The 16,030-nt window shown below is 35.4% G+C and overlaps 2 protein-coding genes across 2 annotated transcripts; both read right to left on the bottom strand.

Annotated features, from left to right (window-relative positions):
* Nucleotides 1-2,980: 2,980 nt before the first annotated feature.
* Nucleotides 2,981-5,831, bottom strand: LOC112736954 (uncharacterized). Its single transcript, XM_025786644.2, has 3 exons — nucleotides 5,304-5,831; nucleotides 5,129-5,194; nucleotides 2,981-3,276 (listed from the first exon to the last, which is right to left on the bottom strand). The coding sequence occupies exons 1-3, from the start codon at nucleotides 5,349-5,351 to the stop codon at nucleotides 3,211-3,213; spliced, it is 180 nt and encodes a 59-aa protein (XP_025642429.1). The 5' UTR covers nucleotides 5,352-5,831; the 3' UTR covers nucleotides 2,981-3,210.
* Nucleotides 5,832-10,705: 4,874 nt separating this feature from the next.
* LOC140177422 (uncharacterized) lies at nucleotides 10,706-11,563 on the bottom strand. The gene is made up of 2 exons (XM_072210522.1): nucleotides 11,447-11,563; nucleotides 10,706-11,113 (listed from the first exon to the last, which is right to left on the bottom strand). The coding sequence occupies exons 1-2, from the start codon at nucleotides 11,561-11,563 to the stop codon at nucleotides 10,706-10,708; spliced, it is 525 nt and encodes a 174-aa protein (XP_072066623.1).
* Between the last annotated feature and the right edge of the window lie 4,467 nt (nucleotides 11,564-16,030).

Genomic DNA, 16,030 nt, shown 5'->3' with positions numbered 1-16,030 from the left:
CAATAATGGATCATCTACATAAAATATAAATTAAACACGTATTTATATTAATTATTAAATTTTATATACAAAATAGATCATATTTATAATCAAACTAAATTTATATTTATATTTAGCCAACGAGCTATACTCAAATGACATAATCTCTCCATATTCACCTAAAAGTCGCAGATTCGAGACTCACTCCTAATTTTGAAAATAGTTAAACAATTTTGCTACGAAATTTAATTATTTTTTTAACTAATAATCAGTTAACAAAATAATGAATGAATAAAAAATAAGAGGAGAAAAAGAAAATTTTAAAGCATATTATTCATAATTTTTTTTTATTTTAATAGTTAAAAACCATATAAAAGACGAATTAATAATATATACAGATCTAATTTCTGTTATTTATAAAGCATCATAACTTATATTCTATTTGTACTTGAGAGACCAGAATGTCTTCCAAGATAAAGGGTAAAAGGGGATTGAAACAATTTTATTTTGAGTTTAAAATAAGAACAATAATGAGTGCGACTTTGTTTATAGCCTAAGTAACTAAACAAGCTAAGATTACATGTGCTTAGCACAATTAATTATTATGTTTCCTTCCATCTAGCATTGAGATCAAGAACTGAAGCCTGATCTTTGTCTTTGAACTGCATAAGATCCAACCTACACAATAAAATCTCGGGTGCAAATCCTGTATATTTTTCATTATTCTGCGAATTAGATATGTTATATGGATTTAACCGGGAAAAAACAAAGGAAATATACGTTATATGTATTTTGCACATAATGCTGAACCTTTAAGAATCATGGGCTTAAAAAATTTGAGTGCATGCGAATCATTATGATTAGGTGAATAATGAGGGAAGGGAACTTTGCGCCGCTAGGCAGTTCGGTTACAAAAGAAATAATTTTGTTTTGGATTAAATAACTAAATTTCTTGTTATTATATTAGAAGCTATAATTTTGATTCCAAGATGGGAGAATAATGAGGAACTTTAACATAATATAGTGTATGGTGGTCGATTATTACCCAATATTATAAGCATTCACGAAACTTGAAAGTGCAAAAGAGTGGTAGCGAGCAAAAGAAGAAACCAAATAAATAGTAAGAGGATGAGAGATTTCAAGTTGTTTATTATGAGTAATAATCAGTAGTAAAACATATGGAGGGTCGTGAAGAAAAGAGACAAACATGGAGAGACAAAATAATCAGCACTTGGTTTGGCAATGTTTGATTTTGTTAATTTCATGATTTGCCTGTCTCCCGGTATCAATTAGACACAGTAATCCTGATTAGAATATAGGCATCATTAAAGATTTTGGAATATATGATGGGCCCTACTTATGCAGTAAGTATATACTAGTATAACTGAAGAAGAAAACATTTGCAATAATTTTTGGGGTCTGTTAAAAATTTAAAATAACTGCACTCTGTCACAAGTCACAGCCGTAAATGGAGGAATGAGATCAACTTAACTTTTTTTCTGCTTTTCCCTTTTTAAATAAACAAAAAACTGATATCGGAGACTAATGCTTAATAGATAATAGTAATTGCACCCACTTCTGAAGTCCACTTGGATTAGAGTCTTTCTTTTATAGTAGGCCCATTTAAGTGTAACTAACATTGTATAAGTAGAGTAGGCCTCATTTGCTGGTAATAAACTAATAATGCTATGAACCAAGTTGGGTTGTCCATTAAGTTAGTTCGCTAGTTCACTTAAGTCAGGAGTTTTATTACAAAAAAAAAAAGTGTCAGGAGTTTGAACCTTGCATTGTGCATACAGCAATTCATTGGCCAGCGACAAACTCTTAAATAGAGCTCTGATCCACAATGGATTAGTCTTTGTCTTGCTAGACCGATGGATACCGTGGGAAACAAAAAAAAAAACTAATAATGCTATGAAATATGAACTAACTTGGGTTGATCGAGTGGTTAGTTCACTCGTCTGCTTAACCAAGTGTCATGCATTCGAATCTCACCTTGTACTGTTGTACATGCAGCAATTCATTTGTCGCTCAAATTCGTGACGGATTAGTTCTTGAACTGTCGCATTAAAAAATACCATGAACAAAAAAAGCTAATAATGCTACGATGTTAGTGGTAACCAAAGTTTATTTGAGCCAAAAAATAGGTTTCCTTTGCTTTCCGCTTTCGTCAATAAATGAGACTTTGCTGAAGATCGTATAACGTTAAAGGGAGAAATAGAACCATTTTGAAACTTTAAGATGGTTTTCCAACACGCTACTTGAGTCAAGTCAAAATATACCGAGAAACACCTTTCCGATTTTATCTATTTCTACTGGTGACATTTTGAACAACCCTAATTTGTCATACACAGAGGGCTGTAAAGTTAAAGCACCACCTGGTAATATACTTGGTGCCACATGGTTAGCATATTCACTAGGTTATTTGAAGAGGTAAATTCCATCAACCTCAAATCCCCAATATAACAGGAACGATTAATACATAGCAATCTTTGATCACAAGGGGGGAAGCTTCGCTTGTTATGTGCATTAAGTATTGTAATCTACTAATTGGGGAAGGCATACACAACTTCAAAAGACATCCTAGTATTGACAGACTCATCCCTCCTGGTCCTGTGAAGTAGTCTCATTAAATAGATAACTAAGAATCCAAAGGTTATTATTAAACCTTCATTCAAACTGACTCACTTAGATTACCTTAGAGAGCTTCTTCCCCTTGATGTAGCTTGAAAACAAGGGACTAATACAAAATCTATTTGTTATAAAAGCTTAATAATTATAGCACTTTATCAAAAGGACTCACCATTGGCAAAGTAAAACTATGAATACTTATTTTGAGATCATTGGCCTGATTTAACAATGCATGTGAAATTTCAAAATGCAAAATGAGTTAAACTAAGAATTCAGGGCGTCAGACACGAGAATTTGGCGAACAAAATCCTCTTTTCAGGTTTCAAGTTAACAACAACTAAGGCAGGAGCACGGGGCTTGAGAATATAAATTGGGAACTCGAAATAAGGCAGGCTACTTATTAAAACATCGCAAAACCACGATAATTGAAATTTCTTTTCATAGTTCACTTAACTCAAATGCTGTATCAATATCAAAACCTAAAACCAGAAAGCTTTTTTAAAAAAATTGAGAGGAAAACATGGTACAGTTTCTTGTAATTAATTATTTCCGCATCCTACTCAAGCCATGGGACAGAGGGCCCCAAGGCTCTCATTCCTTTCAGTGATGAGCCTGAGCCTTAGCTTGAGCCTTTGCTTCAGCTCTCTGTTGGGATTTCACTTTTGCCTGAAATAACATGCAGATAAAGAGAACCAAACATCAACCACAAGACCAAAAGTCAGCAGAACTAATTGAATCTAAATATAAACCCATCATTACACAAGTTCTACGAAGCACACAATAATCATAATATTACAAAAAAGGTACAGAGTGCTAGAGTGCTTGTTTGGGCGCCATTAAATCGATAAGAAAAAGATATTTTTTCAATGAAAAAAAATCTTTTTTTATTTTTAGTGTGTATGACAAATTTCTAATAGTAAAAGTACAAACACTAGAACAATTAAAAAAAAAATCTTTTTTGAAAAGCTACAATTTACATCTTTTTTTAAAAGATATTTTTTCTTTAAAAAAATATTTTTTCACATAATAAATGAACAAAAAATTACTTTTTTCTTCTTTTACCCAAACATAATTAATAGCTAAAAATATCTTTTTACATGAGATATCCAAACATGAAATCACTTTTACTTTTGTAAAAGATCTTTTAAAAAAAATCATTTAAAAAAAAAATCTTTGTCGAGAATGGCACCCAAACATGGCCAGAACCCTGAAGTTCTTATATAACCTAGGGAAACAAATTTGGCAGGGGGAATGGGGAAGAAAAGAAAAAAACAAAATGGGAGTACATCAACATTGGGCTATGTTTGGAACAGTAGAAAGTAATGGAATGGAATGGAAGGGAATAGAAGGGAATGAGTAAACAGTGTATTGCTTAGATATTAAAAGGGGAAAAAATAGATCAAACAAAATGAAACATGATGGAATAAATAGGATAGAATCATCATTCTTGAGTAGTAATCCTCTTCATTCCATCCTTTTTCCCCGAACAATGGAGTGGCAATCTCCATTCTTAAATACTCGAACAATGATTTGGAATCTCTGCTTAATTGCAGACCACTCAACTCCTCCATTTCATTATAGGATGCAGTGATAATAAATTCTAGCCTATTGTGCTCAATTTTTCTTCCCCTCAAACTTTGAGTGGAAGGAAGGGATGAGATGGAATGGAATGGAATGGAAGATCTATTCCACCATACTCCATTCTTTTATATCCAAAAAAATGACATGGAACATGTACTCCATCTCATTCCATTTCATTTCATTTCAGCACATTCCTATACATAGCACCCATCAATTGAAATACAAACAAAAAACTGTAACCAAACCTTATATTCTGTGTTTCCATTCGATCATATTCCCTTCCATTTCACACATCATGACATATCCAAACATAGCCTTAAGCTTACAAAGCTAGTAATAAAAATTAAAAACACAACATAGCACAGCATATCATTTATTTATATCATCTGTAAACCAAAGAGAATATTAGCTCAAGGGTGTATGAACATTTTGCCCAGCAACAATGGGACTACTTAGGTACTTAGAAATACAGCGAGTCTAATATTATTGACTAAATAGTCACTCAAGCGAGAAGCAATATGACTTAATCGAAGCAAGGACTGCAGATCTATCCTTAAAGTAGGATCTGTAATCAGTAAAGTTTTGATTCACCGCCATACGCAACACTAACGAGCAACGATTGTTCTTCAGTCAAATAAAATAAACTAAAATAAAACTTCATTTTCATCAGAAATGGTGCTTCGCTGATGCACGAGATAAATCAAATTGAGACAACCTCACATCACACGCGTTCCAAACACTATTGCAGCTCAAAACAGAGAAACCACCACTCGATTTTATGAATGCAGTGATTACAAAACGTGCGTGAATTGCAATTCAGATCAACATTCAGTAACAGGTCAAATTCGCCGAGATCATGGAATTGCCAAAAAGAAAAACCCTAACCACTAATCGAACAATCAACGATCATATGCAAATAAAGGATTCGCGAGAATACCTTGAGGTATTTGAGCTTAATGCTTCCATAAACAAGGCCGAACGAGAAAGCGGAAGCTCGAGCGACCTGAGAACACACAAGATTTCCGTAAAAACAGAAAGAATTCAACTTAATTCGTACCTTAACTTTTTTGATAGAGAAACAGAGAGTGAAAAGGGGAAATTAGAATCCGTACCAAAGCTAAGGTGCTTGTGCCAGAATAAGGTCCAGGTGGCGGCGCCATGGAACTGATTGGATAGCAGCTGAGCGAGAGAGAAAGAGAAATAGAAATGGAAGAAGGAAGAAAAACGAGTGCCGAGCTAACTATATATGAAGATTGAAGAAAAGACACTCCAAAATTCTCGTTTATTGAACCCTAGAGTGTTTGTAAGAAATGTGAGCGTGACTCGCTCCCCTCTAACGGCGTCGTTTGCTTGAGGCTTATGTTTTTTGAATGAACAAATTGGGCTAAATGCCCAAAACAAAATCTACAAAAAATTTATTCTGTAAACTCAATTTGCGTTACTTGGGTACAAATAATTACCCCAGACCCAAAAGCCCAGTGTAGGCCCATATCCCTGGTTTATCACAAAAAGAGAAATATGCTCCCAAGCCAAAAAAAACCCCTTATGCTTATGCCTCTCCTTTAGCACCATTCCCTCTTGATTTTGTAGCTGAAAACCTAATTACATCATACAATTAATCTGGGGGGTCCAACCAAGACGACCTTATGCTACTTGAAAGAGTGATATTACTCTCTGACCCAAAAAAAAAAAAAAAAAAAAAAAAAGAAAGAGTGATATACATGCAGTCACTGTTTTGTGTCTCTTCTCATCTGCTTTGTTCATTTTGTTGAAGCCTTACCCAATAGAAAGTTGATGTAGATTGATACCGATATACATTTCACCGTTTTAGTTTTGATTTTAATAATAAAAACATCAATATTTATAGAGTAAAGCTCAAGTTGAAATGCAAAAATACATATTACAAATGCAAAATACATAAATTACAAATTGAAATACAAAATATATATTATAAATAAATTAAATAATATATTTATATATAAATATATAATATATAATAATTAATTTAGTGCCTATTTTGTGTATTACATAATCTTTTTTAAAATAACAATAACAACAATAATAATATTAAATCATCTAATATAATAAAGTCATCAATTCTTTATGAATAAACTATATTTTGATAACACATGATTTGATTATATAGTAAAAAAGATAAAATCTAAAGATTGCAAAAACGAAAAGAAGAAGATATAATAATAATAATAATAATAATAATAATAATAATAATAATAATAATAAAAGAAGATTTGAGAAGAATCATAGAAAAAATTGAGAAAAAAAAGATATCACAGTTTTAGAAAAAAGCAGAAGAGTGAGAAATTATAAAGAAGATAAAGTATAAAAATAAAAAAAAGATAAGTAATTCGAATAAAAAGTAAAATAAAATTCATAAGATAAAAAGATTATGATGTAATTTGAAAAAGAGAATAAGAAGTGAAAATAATTTAAAGAAGGAAAAAAATAGATGAGGCAACAAAAAAATAATTCTGTCATTTTAATATGAAAATATTGGATTTTGATATGATTGAACGCTTTTTAATTTTGATATTAGATTTATAGTAGTATTTTTTAACAATATATGAAATTTGATGTGTTTTTTTTTTTATATGAAAATTATAAATTTAATTTTTTGATTTGTGAATTTTAATTTTTTTAATTTTTAAAACATAAAATCGATCATTCAATATATGAACTTACACAAAACTAACTCTTCGATTTATGAATTTATATAAGTCTCATCCTCTAATTTGTGAACTTTAATTTTTTAAAATTTTTAAAACACAAATCAAATTCTCTGATTTATGATTACTTCTCTATTAAATTAAAACACACCATTTTTTTATAACAAAAAAAAATACATAATAATTTCCATATAAAAAAAATCAACCATAATTGAGATGATAAATCAATGAATGAAGTAATTTATTTTTAAGGCAAGAATATGACTAACTGAGTGTTTGTGACTCTCACGGAAAGCTAGAGCAGCATATATGGAGATAGAGAAAAAAAAGGACGGGAAATTAAAATAAATAATAAGCATATATAGCCATAAAAGTGTGGTCTGGTATTCCCTTTCTTCTTCCGCTATATGCGGATGTAGTTCACCTTTTTGGTTTCTTTGTTTCCTAGCCACTTATGAATTAGGCAGGTTTGTTTTGAGGGACTCGACGAAGACTTATAAATTTTAGTTTAGTTTTCTTAAAATTTTATTTTAATTTTATTTTATTGTATAAATATTTTTAATTTTTTTTTAACATTTTATCAGTTTCACTCCTACGTCAGTATTATATTTGTTGATTCAGATATTAATATTAAAATTTCAGTCTCAGTCTCTAAAATTTTAGTATTTCAGTATTTTTAAAAAGTTAAGATATAAAATATTAAAATTTTTAAAAAGAAATACTAAAAATGTGGGTCGAGGGGGACTCGGAAGCGTTCTCCTAGAAATTGTTGACCTCGGCGTGGAACCTGCAAAAAAGACTCCGACGCTCAAGTCAGCTCGAGGATTAATAAATTAAAAGAAATAAAGGTAAGAAATAAAGTGTGGGGGCGATTGCTCAGTTTCCTCGATGATCCACTGATTACTCGTACTTTTTTCTGCCCTTAACGAGTTGTGCTCGTTTGTTTAAATAGATCTCGAGGTGGTTTATGTTTGTTAGGTGAGTACTCGAGTAATGCTCGGTTTTGTTGGGGTTTGTTATTAGGATTAGGATTCTCAATTCCGTTAGTAAGAGATTATCGGCATGAGTGGAATGGTGGATTTATTCTCGGTTTGTAGTTTGTTGGCCGAAGATACTGGGAAGTTTGGCCGAGAATATCGGGAAGGTACACAGTCCCCAAGCTCGGCATGAGAAATATGTTGAGCTTTCTATATCCGGGGGCTTTTGTGTAATTTGAGCTTTTCGCTAGTGTGGATTTATTGCCTAGGGAGCCCCCAAGCTCAACATGTTTTCGTTGCTGGGCTTGTGTATTGTGGCCCTTTCAAATTGGGCTTTGCGGAATGTTGTTTTTCTCTTCTCTCTCTTTTTTTTCCCGAAGCGGGAAATAGGGTGATGCCAGTTGTAGTTAATGGGAAGTGGAGGGGGCTTCGTGGGATAGTGTGTCCAAGTAATTTCTTGTCTCCTGTCCGTTAGGCTTCTGCAAGTTTGGATTTTCTTTTTGAGTGGCAAGATGAGTAAAAAAGGTAAGTACTTTCACTTTCTTTGGCTTCTTGTTGCTGTTTCCGTTTTCTTTGCATGGGTAGGAAGGGGATTACTGTGGATGAAAATGATCCTTATGGGTGGGTTGATAGTGACGTTAAGTCGCGAGTTTCTGTGTTTAGTAGTGCTGAGATGTTGTCGCAGTTGAACAGTGTTAGGTGGGTCAGGGGTAGTAATAGTTTGAGGGTTAGGTTTTTACCATGCGAGAAGGGTGATAGAGTTTGTGAGAAAAGAGATGATTGGGCTTATTTCTATGTGTATACGTGTATGTTGACAGAATTGGGTGTTCGTTTTCCATTTACTGATTTTCAATGTGGTGTGTTGTCACTGTTGAACTGTACTCCTACGCAACTTCATCTTAATTTGTGGGCCTTTGTTCGTGGCTTTGAGTGTCTAATAGAGTATCTGGGTTGTTATCCTTCATTGGGGGTTTTCTTTTCACTTTTTCAAGCGAAGGGTGTTTGGAAAGGTGGCTGGGTGAACTTAAGTAGTCACCCAGGGCAAGCTATTTTCAGTCTGTATAAGTCCTCTTTCAAAGACTTTAAGGAGATATTTCTGAAGGTTCAGGTGTGCGAGGAGTGTTATCCGTTTTATCTTGATACTGTGATGGAAGAGAGATTTCCTGTATTCTGGTCTGCTGAACCTCGGCAGGTATTAGAGTGTGAGGATAGGGTTAAGAGTGAAGATTACATTATTGGGTTCCTTATATCTGCAATGTCGTCTTCTGAGCTTCTGTCTATTCCAGCATTGCTGAGGCTTGAAGGGGATAGAGAGGCTTTAGATGAATATTTAGGTATATTTTGTGTGGCATTGTTGCTGTGTTATTGTGTTATGAGTTTTTGACTTTGTCTTGTGCCTTTGTTAGGTGAAAAGGCATCGACTTTGACCACTGCAAATCTAAAGGCCTTCGTTTCCAAGGCTAAGAAAAAAGAAAAAGAGGAGTCTTCGACTAATGTGGCAAAGGAGGGGGGAGCTCTGTTGGTCAATAAATTCCCCTTAAAAGGAAGAGGGGTGGGGGACCTTCGAAGGTTGTGGATTTGACTGGCATGAAGGAGGATAACACCGTTTTCACGGCAGAGGAGATTGATTCTGCTCACCAGAGTCAGATTGTCCTTCATGGTTATAAGGAAGGGCCGAGTAATTCGATATGGTCGGCCTCTTTTCTGTTTATGGCAGTGGCTGATGAATTTTCCGAAGTTGATGCTGACGTAAAGAAGATTCATGATGCCGGAAAGATAGGGGTTGCACGTTATCTGCAGGTCAGTTTATGGTATTGTTGATTTGTTTTTTTCTTTTGTTTGTTTTCGAGTACTGAAGGGCGACCTTTTTGTTTAGGTTATTGGTGCTCGTTTGCTGTCAATTGGTCGTACCTCAGAACTGGACGCTATTTTGGATGCTGATAATATGGCTGCTGTAAAAAAGCTTAAAGAATCGTTGCAAGAGAGGGATTTGAAGGTTGAGAAATTGAGGGTAGAGTTGAAGAGTTTGAAGAAAGCTTCAGAGGCAAAAGTTAACAAGCTTAAGGGAGATTTAGAGGCTAACCTCGCCGAGCTGGAGGGGTTGAAGGCGAGGGTTGTCGAACTCGAGGAGGAAGTTTTGACTACCTTTACATTGGGTTTTGATCAAGCTGTTGCTCAGATCGGTGTCGTCGCTCCGAATACCGATGTTAGTCTGCTTGATGTTACGAAGATTGTGAGTGATGGTCGCCTTATTGATGATGGGACCTTGCCTGAGAATCAGGATGAAAGTGTGTCGGTTGAAAAAAGAGCAGATTAGAGGATCTGTTTGTCTTCTTATTTTGTAATTATGGTTGTCTTTTGAACTTAGTGTGTTCTGTACCCGTGTAGGGTTTGGGCGTTTCATATTTTGATTGATTGAATGTGCGCACATAGTGACATAGATACAGTATTAACATGTTGGACTAGATGGTATAGAAATGATATATTTATCTTTTGATTAAAATGTGCATAGATGATATGTTGATTGTTTGTGTTGAGTACATAGAGGCGATATGGGGTGGGGGACCTCATTAAAACCTCTCCAAGAAAAATCTTGTATCGGAAAAAACCTTGTGAGTAGGAAAAAGAGTGTCTCCCCTTGGCCATATCTGCTCATGATAAATAAGATCTTAGAGACGATACATTCCATATTCCAGGGATAACGTTTTCTTGTAATGTTTGAAGTTTGTATGCCCCCTTGCCGAGTATTCTTGTTATTCGGTAAGGGCCTTCCCATGTTGCGGCGAGCTTTCCATGTGCTTGTGGTTTCCTTGCTTCCTCTGTACGTCTTAGAACGAGGTCTTGTTCAGCGAATTATCTCGACTTGACCTTTTTGTTGTACTTTCGTTTTATTATGATTTGCATTGCCTTGTGCCTTATCTCGGCTTTGTATCTGTCCTCTTCTATTGTATCCAGTTCTACTTGTCTGATGTTATTATTGTTGGTTGTTGATGTGAGTTCGGCTCTTCCTGATGTGAGGGCAATCTCTACCAGGATCATTGCATCTGCACCATAGACAAGTCTGTAAGGTATTTCCTTGGTGGTTGTTTGCTTCGTGGTATTATAGATCCACATTATTTCTGGTATTAGGTCTGCCCATTCTCCCTTAGCGTCACCGAGCTTTTTCTTAAGTGCAATGAGGATTACTTTATTTGCTGCCTCGGCGAGTCCGTTTGATTGCGGGTGTTCTACTGACCAAAAATGATGCTTAATTTTGAAACCCTGTAAAAATTCAGCCAAGCTTTGGTCAGTAAACTGTCGATCATTGTCAGTAATGATAGCATGAGGTACGCCAAAACGGTAAATAATATTTTTCCAAATAAAAGCTCGGACCTTTTCTGCCCCTATTTTTGCTAAGGGCATGGCTTCTATCCATTTTGAGAAATAGTCAATTGCTACAAGTAAATATTTTACCTGCCCAGGGGCTTTAGAAAAAAGGCCGAGAATATCGAGCCCCCATTTGTGAAATGGCCAGCTTACCTCCGAGGTGTGTAGGTTCTCATCCGGGTTGTGTATTAGTGGTGCATGCTTTTGGCAGCTGTCGCATTTTCTTACCTTCTTGATGTAGTCACTCTTCATTGTTGGCCAATAATACCCTGCTCGGGCTACTTTTGATGCCAGGCTTATCCCTCCTATGTGGTTACCGCATACCCCTTCATGGGCCTCGTCCATGGCGATCCTAGCTTCATCTGTGTTTAGACATCGCAGTAGCGGTTGAGAGAAGCCTCTTTTGTATAGTTCTGTCCCGATGAGTGTGAAAGATGCTGCTCTTCTTTTGAATGCTCTGTCATCTTTGATGGTTGTTGGTATATTCCCGGTTTGGAGGTATTGTTTGTATGTTGTTCTCTAGTCTTGTTCCTGTGATATAAAGAATATTCTTTTGTTGCTAAAGCTCGGTTCAACTAGGGTTAGTTGAGATATAACAGAATCGTGCATATATTTCCTAGTTGTTGCTAGCTTTGATAATGCATCTGCTCGGGTGTTTTGTTCCCAAGCTATGTGTGTGATTTGCAATGAATTAAATTGGGAGATGAGTTCCCTTACCAGCATGTAATATTTTTCTAACAATTGGTCCTTTACCTGAAAATTCCCGGTTACCTGTTGTACGACGAGCTGAGTCACAATATACTTGCAGCTGTGTCACATTTAGTGATTGTGCAAGTCGTAGGCCGGTGAATAATGCTTCATACTCGGCTTGGTTGTTGCTTGTTTGAAATGAGAATCTAATTGATTGTTCAGCTTGGAGGTCGTATTTGTTCATGAGGTATACACCTGCTCCAGACCCTTCTGAGTTTGATGCCCCGTCTACATATAGCTCCTAAGTATGTTCTTGATTTGGTTGGTCTGTTAGTTCGGCTAGGAAATCTGCTAAGAATTGCGCCTTGATTGTTGTCCTTGGTTCGTATGTTATGTCAAATTTGGATAATTCTATCGACCATTTGGTGAGTCTTCCAGAGGTCCATACAAGCTGTTGGAAGGACTAAGCATCATCAACCAAAGAAACAAAAGATGAACCTAAAGGCCAGCAATGATGATGATGAGAAGAAGGAGAGCAAGTGAACTCCAACAGGTTGTATTGTTAAGTCATTGTTTTACATAAAATATTGCTGAAATTGAAAGTTGGATTGTATTCTGATCTGCCCTGCCTATCTGCATAACATAGTTTTTTTTTTATTACCCCTGCCTGCATAGCATAAGTCTTTCTCTATAATTCAATAAGCAAGATGTTTGATCATTCACAACATTCTCATTTTCAAAACTTGTTTGCACTCAATTTCCAAGAAATGCATCACATGAAAGTTCTTTGAGAAGAAAGATTGAGGAATTAAACAATTTTGAGGTAAGCAAAAGATTAAGAAAAGTGGTGGTTCTGGTTGTGTGATAATGTATTGAGGTTGCATGCTTGTGAAAACTTGCATGGGAGCTCATAGGCGGGACATGAAGTTCAAAGAAGTATTGTGGGGATTCTCAAAAATCTATTGATCCAAGAAGCAGCAAACAAAAACAAAAAGAACATGGTCCAAGGCTCTGAGCATCAATTACTAGGCAGAAAAGAAAGAAGAAACAATGACTCAAAGAGTTGTTAGCCTAGTAAAATGCTTGTGGTTGAAGTGTGTCAAGGAAAGAGGCTTGAGCAAGTAAATCCTCAGGGGTGCTTCAACACCTAATACCTTAAAACCAACTGGTTTAGGAGTATTGATTGAAAGCTTATCTAAAGAGCCGCCTTGAGACATGCTACTTAGAGTCGAGGCCAAAGCACAGAAACTATAAACTGCTTCAAGGTGATTACATATAAAGAGATCTCCATGATACCATTTGGATGAAAATCCTAAGACCTACGACTCCCAATATGTAAGGACTAGTGAGCACTGAAGCCCTTTCATGAGCATATGATTTAGAGTTCACCCCACTGATACTTGATCATTTCACTCACTGCACTTTACAAGTGTTCCTCAATCCATCTTAATTGAAAGAATCTTGGAGCATAAATCTATTTCTTGCTTGGGGACAAGCAAGCTTTAAGTTTGGTGTTGTGATGACAAGTCATCTTAGCCTATTTTAGCTAGTCTTTTTCTTTTGTTTTCATTAGAATTATGCACTTTCTTGAACTACAAGCAAGCTAATTGAGTAGATTTTCATGTTTCCCTTGATTGAACCAACCATATATGAATTCATGCCATTTCATGAGGTTTTGTGCTATATTTGTTGCATATTATGAAAGATTGAATATCTCATGATTTTGAGCATAGCTTTGATGAGTTTGGTTGATTAATGATAGGTGAAGAAAGCTTGGAGAAAGGTTGAAGCAAAGAGGAATGGCTAGAAGTGAAGAATGGAATAAGTGAAATTGAACCTGGAGGCATGAAGTTAGCCCCAACGTTAGCCCCCTAACTTGGAGGCTAACGTTGGGCATGAAGATTACTCCCTGGGCTCCCCACGTTTGAGCCAACGTTAGCCCCCTAACTTGGAGGCTAACGTTGGCAAGAGAAGTTCTCCCCTGGGCACCAACGTTTGCGCCAACGTTAGCCCCCTAACTTGGAGGCTAACGTTGGCGCCACTAGCACTAAACAAGGCCAATGTTAGGGTCAAAGTTAGACCCCTAACGTTGGCACCAACGTCTATACTAGAAGAATTTGGCTTGCTGATATGAAAAGTTGGGGCCAAAGTTAGACCCCTAACTTTGGCTCAAACGTTAGGTCCAACTATGGCTAACTTCAAAACCGGTTCAATTGGTTCACTTTGGTTCTTCTTCAAACTTCAAGAGCAATCAACCAAGGCCTCTTTCAACCCAATTCCACCAAGAACAAAGGCCCAACTCAGGGCTTGAAGATCATTTTGGAAAGTGTATAAATAGGATAGAATTCAAGTTGTTGAGAGAGCTTTTCTTTTAGAATTTTCATAATAGTTTTCGGAGAGCTTTTGAACTTGAGTGAACTTTAATTTCTTGTTTTCATTGCTTTCAATTTCATTTTACATTTGTCTTGGATCTTGGATTGGAGAATTGAAGAAATTCTGTTTCAATCTCAATCTTGGATCTCTCTGTTTCTTTACTGTTAATTGAATTCCATTTCCGGTTCATTGTTCTTCATCTCTTTTCTTTGCAATTTACAATTTCCTTGCTATTGTTCTTGTTGGATCTAGGAAGGCATTGAGATCTAGACTTGGTTTTCTAGTCTCTGGGTCCTGAGATCTAAATTTCCCATTTCAATTCCCTGTTTACTGCTTTTTCTGTTCATTTACTTTTCTGCTTCATATCCGGTTCAATCCCAATTCCCTTTTACTCTTCTGTTTGATGCAATTTAGTTTTTCCTTGTTTAAATTTTGCAAATCCATTCCCCAATTCCCTTTACATTTCAAGCAATTTATATTCCTTGCACTTTAAGATTCCGCAATTTACATTTCTTGCACTTTAAGTTTCTGCCATTTAATTTCTTGTTCTCTTTACTTCAATGCAAATTACATTCTGCAAGTCACAAATCACCCAACCAAATCTTGATTCGCTTGACTAAATCAACCACTAAACTAAAATTGCTCAATCCTTCAATCCCTGTGGGATCGACCTCACTCCCGTGAGTTTTTATTACTTGATACGACCCGGTGCACTTGCCGGTTAGATTGTGATGTTTTGGAAGAAATTTATTTTTCACCAAAATATCTCATCACCCAGTTGTGTAACTTATCATAGGCCACTATTCTGCTACCTTTTTAAATAAAATTTATAATATTGGATTAAGAATAGAGATAATACTCAATTTGGTCCCTGAACTTACACGTGAATCTCAATTTAGTCCTTGAGGTTTTAATTGCCTCTATTTAATCCCTGAAGTTTATAAACGTGCCTCATATTAGTCTCTGGGACCATTTTTAGTATAAAAATGTTAATAGAGCGCTGTTGTAAACTATCACATATCACGTTAAAACTTGTAAAATGATGCAGTTTTGATTTTGACATTTAAATAGCTCAAAAACGGCATCGTATTACTTATTTTGTTAGGTAAAATTTTAATAAACACCATTTAGGATGTTGTTTTTAGGTTATTTGAGTGCCAAAACCAAAACGACATCATTTTACAAAGTTTAGTGTGGCATCCGACTGCCACGACAGTGTTTCGTTAAGGTTTGTACGTTGAAAATTGTTTCAAGGACTAATATAAGTTATGTTCAAAAAATTTAGAAACTAAATAAAGGCAATTGAAATTTTAGGGACTAAATTAAAACTCGTGTGTAATTTCAGAAACCAAATTGAGTATTATCTCTCAAATAACAACAGCATGAAAAATTCAATTCATAAAGAAAAAGAGCTATACATTTTATGTGGATAATTAATTTAGGGTTGCACGCATCCCCTTATCAAGGCACATATGGAAAAGAAATTCCCACTATATGAAGTTTCAAATCTCTTTAGCCACGTAAGGTAGAGAAAGAAGAAATATGGATATGGCCGAAAGTGATTCAAGTTGGACTCAAAATCCTTTTCCTTTTTTTTTTTCAAATACACCAAAGATTATCCACGCCTTCATGTAGCTAAGGATTACCACTTAAGTTTATGATATTATCACCACTGTTTTGTTCCGAATATAATTTTGTTTTATTTGTTTGACTGCGACTCACTTGTTTGTTGGACTTAATTCTTATGAG

This window comes from Arachis hypogaea, chromosome 13 (genome assembly GCF_003086295.3).
Source record: "Arachis hypogaea cultivar Tifrunner chromosome 13, arahy.Tifrunner.gnm2.J5K5, whole genome shotgun sequence".
NCBI lineage: Eukaryota > Viridiplantae > Streptophyta > Magnoliopsida > Fabales > Fabaceae > Arachis > Arachis hypogaea.
The sequence above is the reverse complement of the archived record's forward strand: the minus strand, read 5'-3'. Positions and strand labels throughout refer to the sequence as shown.